General features: G+C 43.7%; 1 protein-coding gene across 2 annotated transcripts in view; it reads right to left on the bottom strand.

Moving 5' to 3' along the window:
- The window catches only part of SYNE1 (spectrin repeat containing nuclear envelope protein 1), a 437,649-nt gene that overhangs the window by 30,660 nt on the left and 393,078 nt on the right, over nt 1-13,911 (bottom strand). For both annotated transcript variants that reach the window (XM_056853653.1, XM_056853652.1), the window contains 4 exons: nt 6,795-6,982; nt 5,755-5,905; nt 1,742-1,924; nt 1,429-1,566 (listed from right to left, as the gene is read on the bottom strand). In XM_056853653.1, coding sequence (XP_056709631.1) covers nt 1,429-1,566; nt 1,742-1,924; nt 5,755-5,905; nt 6,795-6,982 — 660 coding nt within the window. The remainder of the gene's footprint in view (nt 1-1,428; nt 1,567-1,741; nt 1,925-5,754; nt 5,906-6,794; nt 6,983-13,911) is intronic.

Raw genomic sequence — 13,911 nt, forward strand, 5'->3', positions numbered from 1 at the left:
AAAACATTCTAAAGAAATAAATAAAAGCAGTGAGTCAAAGAAGGATTAATCATCTCCACTGCTTCTCCCCTGCAAATCATGGCTTCCACCCAGAACCATTAAAATTTGGTGGCAACTTAGCTTCCAATACCTCTGACTGCTGTTCAATGTCTAGCTCAGCTTTCAGAGAGAAGCTCAAATACACAAAACATTAATGGGGTAGCAAATAGCAAAATATTCAGGGATTGGTTCTTGTAGGTTATCCGGGCTGTGTGACCGTGGTCTTGGTATTTTCTTTCCTGACGTTTCGCCAGCAGCTGTGGCAGGCATCTTCAGAGGAGTAACACTGAAGGACAGTGTTACTCCTCTGAAGATGCCTGCCACAGCTGCTGGAGAAACGTCAGGAAAGAAAATACCAAGACCACGGTCACACAGCCCGGATAACCTACAAGAATCAATGAACTCTGACCGTGAAAGCCTTCGACAATATTAAGAGATTGTTTCAGATATAAGTTCTCTTCCTCACACACCAAAGACTTAAGTAGGGAAGGGAGGAAAAGTTTCAGATAACATGTGCTAGATCTGTAGCCATCAAATAATTATCCTAGACGGGCCCAGTTTTGTGCAGTGTTACTTGATCTAGCAGGAGGAATATAAACAGAGAATAAAATTAGTGGGAAAGTAGTCAGGTTTACTCTGCTAGCGCCAACTCATCAGCCAGAAGGAGGTCAATTGAGCTTATGCTTAAAGAAGTAGATATAAAGCAAGCTAGTCCTGCATGAGGATGGCCCACAGATCCTTTGGTTGCTTTTTGAGTAAAAGAGGAGAAGCCTGGAAGAAAGATCTCATTTGGGGCCCAGCTTTCCTGTATAAGGATGATATCAAAGGTCGAAAGTTCTCCCCTTTTAACATATAATTCTAATGCCTCTGTGTCTGACATAATGCCTTTTTTATTAAGTGACAGGGATCCCAAGGCTACATTGTCAGTGGCAAGATTTATTTCAGTCCTTATATCCCTCAAACATTAGATTTACGCTGCTTGAAGCAATTCAGAGTTTACACCCCCTGTTGAATGCTCTTTGCTAGAAATGCTGTTTGTGTTAGCTTGTCAGATGGGTATCATTGGTATTAATTAATGTGCAGTCTTTTTATAAGTCCTTTTATAATGTTGTCCCTTGCATGTTTTTTAAACTTGCACTGGCTGCAGAGCCATATACATAATGATAGCTGATATTTAATAATGCTGGTTGGGCACCTCTGTTTTATTTATTTGGTTTATATCCCACCCCTCCCTGACAACGCCAGATTCGGGGCGGCTCACAACATATTCCGACAGTTAAAATATAGCAATTTCCAGTTAAAATTCTCAGCCTCTATTAAAATTCTAATAAATTTTTAAATTCTGATGAATTTTGTTTAGTTGTGTGCCTATAGCTTGTATTTATTTACCCTGAGTTGCTTTATCTTTGCTTGAACATCACACTCTGAGAAGTGTTCAATGTTGGTCAACTGTAGGTCCATCTCTGTTAGCCAGACCAGAATGTTATCCCGTGCTGTCTCAAACTCTTCACGCTGGCCAATGAAATGCTGAAAAGGAAGAAGTAAGGTAACTACCGATATTTCCTGAACATCACTGTAGTACATTGAATAGAGTTGAAAATTTTAAAAAGCCAACTAATAAAACAGAGAGAAAACTGTGTTGCTCACAACATCCCCCCATGAACACATCACAACAAGAAGTCAAATAGAAATGGAGAAATACTTTAAGCCTGCGGAGGATGGAGGTGACTCGCTTTTGTAAGTTGTCCCATCTCTGGTTCCCTTCATGGACCATCTGCTTGAGACTGCAAGCTGAGTCAGTACGGTTCTCTCGAGCCAAACGACGGTACTGTTTGTTAATCAGTTCTAGCTGAGTCAGACTTTCATGTACTTGTCGCTGAAAAGCCTACAAGAAGAGAAGCAATAAAATAGCCTATCAGAATACTGGTCTTTCAAATCATGGCTATCACTAGTATTTTTGTTTGTTTGTCAACAGCCTTAAACAACATGCAAATTATTACCAAGGCAATTACATGCGGATATAAAAGGAACGTTCAAGAATAAGTGGCTTTTTATTGGTGCTTGTATTTGTTTCAAGTGAATTTTTATTATAAAAATATAATTAAAAGGTTTTCTGCAGGCTTAGATTTAATAAAAAATGACCAGTATTAGATATGCCACACATGTTTATGCAGTAAAATCATTCTGTGGCTGGGTGCTTGCCATTTTCTCTCAAGTTATTAAGAACACTAAGAGCAATAGCACAGCAACATCAAAACTGCCTGTTTGAGTAGACAATACTGACTTTGATGGACTAAGGGTCTGATTCAGTATAAGGCTGCTTCATGTGTTCACTACTGCATCCTTGAATATTCTTTTGGGAGGGGCTGTGGCTCAGTAGTAGAGCATCTACTTGGCATGCAGAAGGACCCAGGTTCAATCCCCAGCATCTCCAGTTAAAAGGACTAGGAAAGTAGTTGATGTGATGTAAAAGACCCCTGCCTGAAACCCTGGAGAGCCGCTGCCGGTCTGAGTAGATGATACTGGCTTTGATGGACCAAAAGTCTGATTCAGTATAAGGCAGCTTATGCTGAAGATATGGTGGCACAAATGTTTGGAGGAGCAGTACATATCAAACTTAATTTATTCAATATGGCACATATTGAAAACAAAAATAATGGAATGTATTTGTATTGTAAAATAATTTACAACACAATGAATATGAAAAATCAAAAGAGGGTTATAGAAAGATAGAAGGTTGGATCCACAGGTTTCGTCTATAAATGGAAGTGGGCTTCTTTGTACAAAAGGGGGGATTTCACTGAATCCCCCCACCACAGAATACTTCTGTGTGCATGGCTAGCTGTCCCCAAGAATCCTCCAACTATCCAGAATCAATGTTTTGAAGAACATAGTGAACAGAAGAGAAAAGGTGCAGATGGGAAAGATCCATTCCATGTGTGGACATCCCTTTGAGAATCCCAACTAAATCCAACCCAATTTATCAATTGACTAAAACCAAGTCCAAACATCTAAAACCAAATCAAGCATATGAAACAATACAAAATAAAATACAAATACAAAACCAGTGTGAAATAAAAATTATAAAATTATTCATCTATTTAGCTGGACTATTCAAGTTGGTTCTTGAACTGCTACAAATAAGCTACAGACATGGACACATTTATGGCAAGGAATGGTGTTTTGCTTTTTCTCAAATTCGTTTTGGTAATTCTTGCTAATTAAATTGAAAATAGGCAGTTGTGCTGCAAAGCCACAGCCAAGGCCAAAAGAAGACTATGTAATTTGAAGCAACAAAAAATCCCTCCCAGGTTCTTCTTATTACATGTATACCCTTCATGTAAATGTCATTTAAGAATGTAAAGTAGGTAGGTAGAAAGAACAGCTTTTCTAATGCATGGGAAAGGTTAAGCAGAGTTCAAAGAGACGGATAATCAGTTTCTCTTGGAAAAGAAATAAAACTGTTGCTTATTTGTTAGTAAGAATAAGAACTTAACCACAGGCAGTCCTTATATTCAGTCGACTACAGCTGCTGGTTCACCTGTTAGCAACTTTTGTCCACAGGAACAGCTGTGCATATTTTCCAGTTCAGTCTTACAATACGTTTTTCTTCACCAACTTCACTAGCCTTATTGAATCTCTGGACAATGATACTATGTTATGGCATTTATGAGTGAGAACTTTCAAATCATCTGAAGCAGAATTTTAAAATCACCATAATCTTATGTCTAATTCCAAGTGTGGCCCGCGGCATGCAGATCAAGAATCCACACAACAGGGCCGGGTAAGGATTAGGAAGATATTTCTGCAAACCTGAGGGTGACTTCATCTTAAACTTTAAAAAAATGCAGAGATAATAGAAAATAAATGTAAAATAGTTTGTGCTAAGATCTTGTAATATCACATGAATACATGAAACTGCCTTATAGTGAATCAGACCCTCGGTCCATCAAAGTCAGCGGCTCTCCAGGGTCTCAGGCAGGGTCTTTCGCATCACCTACTTGCCTAGTCCCTTTAACTGCAGATGCTGGGGATTGAACCTGGGACCTTCTGCATGCCAAGCAGAGATGCTTCACCATTGAGCCACAGTCCCTCTCATGTGATCTCAGCAACAATTTTGGATTGCTGAAGCAACTCAAAATGATTCCCAAGATCTAGTGGTAGACTTATGATGTTTCAGGAGAATTTACTGCACTGTGAAACAGAAATAATATTAGTGGGCTGGACTGGACTGGATAAAGATGGGAGCGGGGTAAAAAGAGTGATGGGAAGCAGAGCTGGTTGGGTTTGGATAGAAAATGGAAAACTCCCCTCCCATGCAAATGTTGCAGTTCTCTCAATGTCATATTTTGATCAACTAGTGGTCATTATATACATTTTCAAGTTTGGGATTCCTTACTATTTTTCTAAATCTTGTTGGAAAAGCAGTCAGAATAAAAAGTGAAAACAGAACACTCATGATCACAGAAACTCTGAACCAGATGTGATGATCATTTCCACCGTTGTAAATATAAAACTAAGGAGCACTTTCATTTGCTCTCATTAGTACAAACGCTAAAGAAGAGATAGAGATTTTGCTTAACTTCTTGTAGGATGACCACATGCAAAGAAGGATAGGGTTCCTATGCCTTTCAAGTTGTGCAGAAGAAGAAATCTCAGCAAAAGCAACTTCCTTACCTCTTCTACAGAGCAACCCTATCCTCCTTTAAGCCTAGTCACCCTAAATTCTTGCCCTATGAGGCAGAAATAAAGTACTTCCAGATCAAAAGAAATGGTTCTTGAAGAGTGTGGTACTGAGCACATTCTCTTTGTTTTCCATAATTAAACTATTCAGATCAAAGGCATCTATATAGGATGAAGGGAAAGCAATTTGAACAGAGGGTGAGGTAAGAGCCAGAAAAAACTCCCACAGAAGGCCTCAAGCTTCATGATAAAACCGGTTGACAGTGAAAATCAGAGACAGCTCAAATATGCTTGGTTAAAATTCATTTACTGGAACTCATTAAATATATGATTCTTTAGTAGTTTAAAGACAGATGGAATTATTGGGCAGATAAAAATGTTGCAGGCAGTTCCAAGGAAGTAGATTACTCATTCATTTAGATGCATATGACTGCTTGCAGGACCAAGGCCTACCTGGAAGGGGATGACAATGTTAGCAAAACCCTAAAATAGGAAGAGGAAAGAAGCATGGAAAATAAACCTGCAAAGCTTAAAGCCATCAAACAAAGGGACAGTAAACACAAGCCAAGTACCAAAAAGCATACTGCAGAGAGGAAGAAACCAAGAGTCAGAGCCAAGTGGGAATCTTCTCCACTGCTGAATGACTTCACCTTACTATCCTGCTGCTCCTCTCAGTGTATATGTTAGTGTAGTGAGATTACTGAAAAACTATCAGCTTTTCTCCCTGTTGAGCAGTGTGTGCTTTGGCAGGGCCAGAACAGGATCAGAAGATACTATATTTCAAGCAGTGTAAATCACCTCAGCCCTGACCTGGATGGCCCAGGCTAGCCTGATCTCGTCAGATCTCAGAAGCTAAGCAGGGTCAGCCCTGGTTAGTATTTGGATGGGAGATCACCAAGGAATACTAGGGTTGCTGTGCAGAGGAAGGCACTGGCAAAATCACCTCTATTAGTCTCTTGCCATGAAAACCCCAAAAAGGGGTCGTCATAAGTCAGCTGCGACTTGACGGCACTTCACACACACACAAATCACCTCAAATTTTTTGAGTTCTTCCTTCGCAACTGTGTACAGTACACCAGAAGAACTAGGGAAAGCAGCTGTCCTTTCAGAAATTTGCAACCAATCTTCAAAGCGAGAATAGTCATCCAAGAACTTTTGCCACAGTCGCCATGTCTCTTCGATCCTGAAAGGAAAAATGAAAAGTGAGGATAGGATGAAATTCATTCCAATTAATCCTTCAATTCCTCACCAGCTGCATCGGGGAAAACATACTTAAGCTTGCCCAAGCAAACAACAGTTGCAGCAAACAATAACTGACTTGTAACAAAAAACTGACAGTAAGCTTGATTAACGGACGACATAAATGCTAGGCTGAATTCAGCCTAAACAGGAATTAAGACAGCTGTGGGGTTTTTCTCCTCTTTTTATATATTGCAAATGCTTATTTGGAACTCATATAAAGACTCATTATGAGCTTATTGCAGGGATACTGTAAACTGAACCCTGAGCAGAAGAGGTCCAGAAATGCAATCTTCTTTATATGAGCTACAGCTGCTCTAGCGTGGTTGACTAACACAAAACATAACTTCCTAACTGCACTGAACTCTGGAATAAAACCTATGTTACAAAGAAAATAAAGATTTAAAGATAGTTAATAAAAGGCAAAGTATCAACGAAGGTTTTGCCACAACATGAAATACTACATTAGCCAATGAACTTATCTCTTTCAAGCATTTCTGCAAGTTATAAATTAGATGAGAGCTCACAGAATAAAACTATAAAACACCAATGAAAATGTCAGCAAGTTTAACTTCCAAATCAACCATCAATGGATAAAAAAGTGAATAACTTAGCTGTAACTGAATGTGCAGCACTTAGCTGAACTTCAACTTATTTGTGTCTGTTTGGACAGCTTCTTGACCTGAACAAAAGCCTCGCTCACACACTGGCCCATCTGATCAGATCCAGCCATGAAACTAGGGTGGACCTAAGGCCACTGGCAGATATATTGATCAACACAGGCCAAATGATAAATGTACGCTGCATGCTGGGAAGTCTGTTTTAGTACTTACTTGAGTCGCCTTTCCATTGACATAGCACAGATGTTTCGCCACCTTCGGTCCAGGTTCCGAGTGGCCTGCTGGATGGAGTCGCATTCTGTTTCCGTGGCACAAGCATCACAATCATGGAGGAGGACTTCACAAAGGTTGAGGACAGATGCAACCCCAGTGCTATGCTTCTCTATGTCTCTTTGTAGCTCCTGCAGGTTAATAGATGAACTTGTAAACCCTCTTAGACAAACCAGTGATTAATTAGAAATATGCAGCATAAACAAGCAAGGCAAGCTCAGAACACTTACAGATGAATGAAGGTGAAAGAAGCTGATTTAAAAACCCCAAACTTTTCAGTGAGTAGATTACCAATCTTTCGTCCAGTTTTTGACTGAGAAGCTAAGAGCATATACTTGAAAGTACGGTTTAGTGCAGGGATGTCATTAAGTAAGGGCCGGGAGGCACCCTGCTAGTGTTTCATACTGCATATGAATATTTTCTCTAAACTTATTAATTAGATATGAACACCTACTAAATGTTAAAAAAATGACTGCCTGACCTTGTGATAACACTGCTACAGACATTGAGTCATAAAAAATAATCACACTATCTCCTTCTAAAATTCAATGCTTTTTTGCAATTTAATCTTGAATATATGTAAGAGTAGGCCTTTGCTATGAATCCGCCTCCTCACCCCACACTGAAATCTCTGCCCCTAAAATCTGAAATATTGCACCCGGAATAATCAGATGAATTGATCTTCCAAGTAAATACTAAATAACAGTCAATGAAAACTGAGCTGCACCTCAAGGCACCTTAGATATTTATATGCAGTTAATTGTTTATTCTGGAAACCAGAATTTAGTTTCTTTTGCTTTCATCTTCACTCTTATATCACTGCCCTAGAGGTCTGAGAATGTTAACGAAGTAAAAATGAATAGAATATACAGGGTTGGAGTGGGGGATTTCCACAGACAAAAGTGCATTTTTTTCAAATTTCCCCTCCCATGGCAGATTTCCAGCTTTCCCAACATGTGGTTTCTGGTGTCCTCTCCACCAGCAGCAGCCTTGGAGGGGTGGTGGTGACATTTTGGTCTGCAGCAGAAGGCAAGGAAGTCCTGCTCTGTTGATGGAACTTCCTACCATTTTACTACTCTACTAAGTTTCTTAAAACTAGCATTCCTCACTAGGGCTGTCAATTCGGTTCGGTCCGAACTGAAAATCAACCGAATTTCCCCTGATTCGGTGCTTTTCTGTTCGGATGGATCCGAACTCAAAACTGGCAGGCAACCGGGGAGCCCGAATTCAGCGAGTTCAGGAGTTCGCGAATAAATTCGGCAAATTCGGCCGTCAGTAAGCAGCATAACCGTCAGTAAGCAGCATTCTCCTCCCCCGGCCAATCGGTGGGCAAGCTGGGTCTTCTTCTGGCCAATCAGTCAGGATTAAGTACTGGAGGAATCAGCTGATGTGCGGCCCGGCCAGGGAGAGAGAGAGAGAGAGCGAAATCCTCGTGTGTGTGTGTGGGGTGCTTGTGCACATTCGCTCCTTTCTGTGGCTGCAGGGGGCACATTTTTTGGGGTGCACACACAAAACTTTCACTGGAACTTCAGATGAAGCTTCTTAAGGTACCCCCCAAGTTTTGTAAACATTGGGTCAGGGGGTCCCGAGATATGGGCTCCCCCCTTTTTCTTTCCATGGCTGCAGGGGGCGCATTTTTGGGGGTACAAATCCCAAACTTTGAGCGGAGTTTCAGACCAGTGTTCTTAAGATACCTCCCAAGTTTTGTAAAAATTGGGTCAGGGGGTCTCGAGATATGGGCTCTCCCCCTTTTCCCTCCCCCCCTTTTCCATTTATGTGGCTGCAGGGGGCGCTTTTTTGGGGATATAGCCCCCAAACTTTTAGCATAGCTTCAGTGAATTATTCTTAAGATACTACCCAAGTTTTGTAAAGATGGGTTCAGTGGGGGCAGAAATATCGCCTCCCCCCTTTTCTCTTTCCATGGCTGCAGGGGGCGCATTTTTGGGGGTGCAGACACAAAACTTTCACTGGAACTTTAGATTAAGCTTCTTAAGGAACCCCCCAAGTTTTGTGAACATTGGGTCAGGGGGTCCCGAGATATGGGCTTTCCCCTTTTCCCTTTTGGGATGAATGGATCAGCGAGCCGATCCTGTGTGCATCTTCTCCAGAGCAAAACGTTCCGTGCCTAATTGGAATCATCTTGGATTACTTTACAAGTCCTCTTCAGCCCCTCTTGATGGAAAAGAAGACAGCCACAGTAAGACCCCTTTGGGGGCTTTAATCTATAACTTTTCTCCTGTGTATGTGTGTGTGTGTGTGGGGGGGGGGGGAAAAGCAGAATCTGTGTGTGTGTGGGGAGGGAGCAGTTTCTGTGGGTGGGGGGGAAGCCAAAGGGGGCTGTCATCGGTTCTGCCTGGGGTGTGTGTTCCTCGCCTTCCTGGGAGTCCCGGGAAGACAGGCGAGGGGTCTTTAAACCCGTCTGCTTTGCCTGTCCAGGCAGAGCAGAGGAGCTTGCCAACCCCCCGCTCGCCTTCCTGGGAGTCCCGGGAAGACAGGCGAGGGATCTGCAGTGGATCGCCTGCCCTTCCCCCCCTCCAATCCCCCCTCCAATCTCCCGAGCGATCCTGCCGCCTGCGGGGGCCACAGAAGCCACGGCCCTCCGTTTGCAAGATCTGAGCAGGGCTGTCAAAGATGGGACATTTTGGAGGACTTTCATTCATGGAAGGTTTTGCATCAGAGTTGCCACTCTTTAGATGCACTTTCCCCCCATCCATATTCTCCAAACTCAACAATAAGCCGCCGTGCAGAGTTTTGAGAATTCAGATGGGGAAAATGTGCATCTAGAGAGTGACAACTCCAATGCAAACCTTTCCATGAATAAATGGCCATAGGGTCGCCATGAGTCGGAAGCAACTTGACGGCACTTAACACACACATGCAAACAATGAGCAGGTGAGTGCGGTGGGGTGGGAATTTCTCCTTTTGCATCAGGACAGTGAATAGTCATTTTAAAGGTGTTTGGTTTGTTGCTCTGTGTCTGCGGGCTGTGATTTCTGGCCTGTGCTACTGTTCCCAAGTTTGGCTTTCTAATTCCTGCTGTGGCCTGGAGTTGGCATAGGCTTTTACTGACTGAGTCTCTGTTAAGCTTGGCCTGGTTTGGGGCTCTTTATGTTAAATTTGATGTTTGGGTTGTTGCTCTGTGTGTGTACGCTGTGATTTCTGGTTGGGGGGGGATTACCTGTTCTGGTTGGGGTGGGCTTGCCTTTGTGGGAGTGTTATTCCTGCTGTTTTTTGTGTTTGCCAACTTTGGCTGGAGTTAAGTGGGTCAGTGTGAGTCTCTGCCCGCGAGGGGGGGGGGGATCCAGTGTACTTTGGTTGAAGTTAGCTTGGGTTCCTAGAGTGTTGCGCCGCCTCACCTGTGTGATTCCTGCTTGCAGGGGAGATCCATCTGCTTCAAGGTAGCTGCCTTGTTTGTGAATTGTGATGTTGGTGGTTAACTTTGTTTAAGGGTGCACTAGTTATTAGGTAGGGTAGCACCCAGGCTTGGGTGAGGGAGGTAAACCTCTTGGTCATTTAAGCAGGGGAGGTTTTGCCTTGGATTTGCCACTCTCCAGATGCACATTTTCCCAGCCAGATTCTCCAAACTCTGCATGGGGGCTTATTGTTGAGTTTTGAGAATTTGGCTGGGGGGAATGTGCATCTAGAGAGTGGCAAATCCAAGGCAAAACCTCTCTGACCCTGGAGATTATAGATATGCATCATGACTAGTATTCACTTTGACTAGTAGCCATGGATAGCCCTAAGCCTTAAGCCAAAAGTTTTGCATTGGTTTTTATGGAGAAGGGGGCAAGCCCCCTTCCAGCCCCCCCAACCCAATCCTCACCAAACACGGGGGTTCTTGCAAGGCGTGTCCCACCAAGCTAACCTAAACGTTTGGGACCCCCACCTCAAAAAATGCCCCCCCCCAGAGCCGTGGGAAAAACCTCCCTATGCCTGCCTATGCTGGGAGATTTCTCATTAACCTACTTCCCATGAGGGGTTAACACTTTGGGTGTCTGTGGTTAACCGCAGAGGAAACAAGCTTAATGAGAAATCTCTCAGCACCAGCAGGCATAGGGAGGTTTTTCCCACGGCTCTGGAGGGGGCATTTTTTGAGGTGGGGGTCCCAAACTTTCAGGGTAGCTTGGGGGGACTCTTCTTGCAAGAACCCCCAAGTTTGGTGAGAATTGGGTCAGGGGGTCCGGAGTTATGGGGCCCGGAAGGGGTCCCCCCCGCCCATTGCATGAATAGCAGCCGGCTTCTGTTCTTTCTTTCCTATGGGTGGATGGGGGGACCCCTTCCGGGCCCCATAACTCCGGACCCCCTGGTCCAATCTTAACCAAACTTGGGGGTTCTTGCAAGGAGGGTCCCTCCAAGCTACCCTGAAATTTTGGGATCTCCACCTTAAAAAATGCCCCCCCAGAGCCGCGGAAAGGCGAGATTGTGTTTTAAATGGCTTTATTCGGCCGAATTTTTTTCCGAACTTTGAATTCCCGCCGAATTGAACGGATCCGAAGTGGGGGAGTTCGGACTTCGGCACGTACCGAACCCACAAGAGCCAAATTCGGCCGAATCCGAACTGTACCGAATTTTTTTTTTTTGACAGCCCTATTCCTCACAACACTAAATATAAGTGGAATAATGCCAAAGTGTTTAGATCAATAATGATTTTGAGGAATGGGGGATTATTGAGGGATGTACACGAACATAAAATCTGGAACTTGGCATCCTGTTAAATAGAGTTTTATAATAAGCGGGTATAATAATAATATATGGAAAGGCTCACTTTTTAATCTTCAACGCAATGTGTATTGTTAGTTAACGAGCGGTTTCCCAGAACTTACTGGGAGCCATGGCTGCTGCTCCAGGCTGGGGAGGATCGTGCAGGGGCGTCAGGAGCGCTATGGCATTTGCTGCGGGTCAGCTGAGCTCCCTGCTGTGCCGCCAAAGGCGCGGCGGCATCCCCCCCGCCGCCTGGCCAATAGAGTAAGGGGACATAGGTTCGAACAAACCTGTTAGGGACAGGTGGGGGCTTGTGCCAGCCAGCAGCCGGATGGGGGGGAAGAGGAGTTTTCCCTCAGGTCCGGCAGCTTGGCATAAAAAGAGCTCGCTTTCATATAATCATAGAATCATAGAGTTGGAAGGACCCACCAGGGTCATCAAGTCCAACCCCCTGCACAATGCAGGAAATTCACAACTACCTCCCCCACACACCTAGTGACCAGAAGATGGCCAAGACGCCCTCCCTCTCATCTCCTGCCTAAGATCACAGAATCAGCATTGCTGACAGATGGCCATCTAACCTCTTCTTAAAAACCTCCAGGGAAGGAGCGCTTACCACCTCCTGAGGAAGCCTGTTCCACTGAGGAACCGCTCTAACTGTTAGAAAATTCTTCCTAATGTCTAGACAGAAACTCTTTTGATTTAACTTCAACCTGTTGGTTCTGGTCCGACCTTCTTGGGCAACAGAAAACAACTCGGCACCATCCTCAATATGACAGCCCCTCAAGTACTTGAACATGGTTATCACATCCCCTCTCAGTCTTCTCCTCTTCAGGCTAAACATACCCAGCTCCTGCAACCTTTCCTCATAGGACTTGGTCTCCAGACCCCTCACCATCTTTGTTGCCCTCCTCTGGACACGTTCCAGCTTGCCAACATCTTTTTAAAATTGTGGTGCCCAAAACTGAACACAGTACTCTAATTGAGGTCTAACCAGAGCGGAACAAAGCGATACCAACACTTTGTGTGATCTGGACACTATACTTCTGTTGATGCAGCCCAAGACTGCATTTGCCTTTTTAGCTACCGCATCACACTGCTGACTCATGTTCAGTGTTTGGTCTACTAAGACCCCAAGATCCTTTTCACACATACTACTGCTCAGACAAGTCTCCCCCATCCTATAATTATGCATTTGATTTTTCCTATCTAAATGCAGAATTTTACATTTGTCTTTGTTGAAGTGCATTTTATTAGTTCTAGCCCACTTCTCCAGCCTGTCAAGATCATCCTGAATCTTGGCTCTGTCTTCTACCGTATTTGCTACCCCTCCCAATTCAGTATCATCTGCAAATTTAATAAACATCCCCTCTATTCCTTCATCCATATCATTTATAAAGATGTTGAACAACACAGGGCCCAGCACAGATCCCTGAGGAACTCCACTAGTCGCTTCTCTCCAAGTGGATGAGGAACCATTAACTAGCACTCTTTGGGTACGATCTGTCAACCAGTTGTAGATCCACCTAACAATAATAGGATCTAAACCACATTTTCCCAATTTGTCAACTAGAATACTATGTGGAATCTTATCAAAAGCCTTACTGAAATCTAGATAAACTATGTCTACAGCATTCCCCTGATCCAGCAAGGTAGTAACTTTCTCAAAAAAGGAGATAAGATTAGTCTGACATGACTTATTCTTGAGAAACCCGTAAGATAAGCCTTCATTTCGCTCCTGACTTTGCCCCACCCACTGCGCCTTGTTCAGATGTTAACAAGATTGGTACGCTTTAGGTTCATTGTTTTGTCAAAAGTAAGGCAGTTCAGCGGGGGGGGGCTGGATTCATTTGGGGGGAAAGCAGCCTGCATGCCCCTTTCCTCCATTGGGGTTTTGGGAGAGGCTGGGTGGATGGACATGCCCAGCTTGGGGGCTGTCAGGGGCCTCCTCCCAGGTGGCAGGGGAACACCTAGTGGCTCACACCCAGGTCAATTCCTTGCACTGCCATCCCTGCTACTATCAGTGGGCTCGATGGAGTAGGATTCATGCATCTTGTCACATTGGGGTTGGCCGATGATCCGGATCCACCCCCATGCTGCGGCAACGCAATCACAGCCGTTGCCAATAAATAAGTTGTGGTCCTCTTATTCCAATAAATGTTTGATTCAATTTATTGTTCTGTGTTTCTTAATATAATTTGGGGGGCCGGGCATTCCTCCACAAGTTACCCCTAGAGCGGCAATGAAAACTTTTTTTTTTTTTGCTCACAAAATTTGAACCAACTTGATTTAGTGAATTTATTGATTGCATTCCTGTGCATTTTCTGTTTGCTTTAATGGAACTTATGCAGGTTTTCCC

This window comes from Euleptes europaea, chromosome 7, assembly GCF_029931775.1.
Source record: "Euleptes europaea isolate rEulEur1 chromosome 7, rEulEur1.hap1, whole genome shotgun sequence".
In the NCBI taxonomy this organism is placed as follows: Eukaryota; Metazoa; Chordata; class Lepidosauria; order Squamata; family Sphaerodactylidae; genus Euleptes; species Euleptes europaea.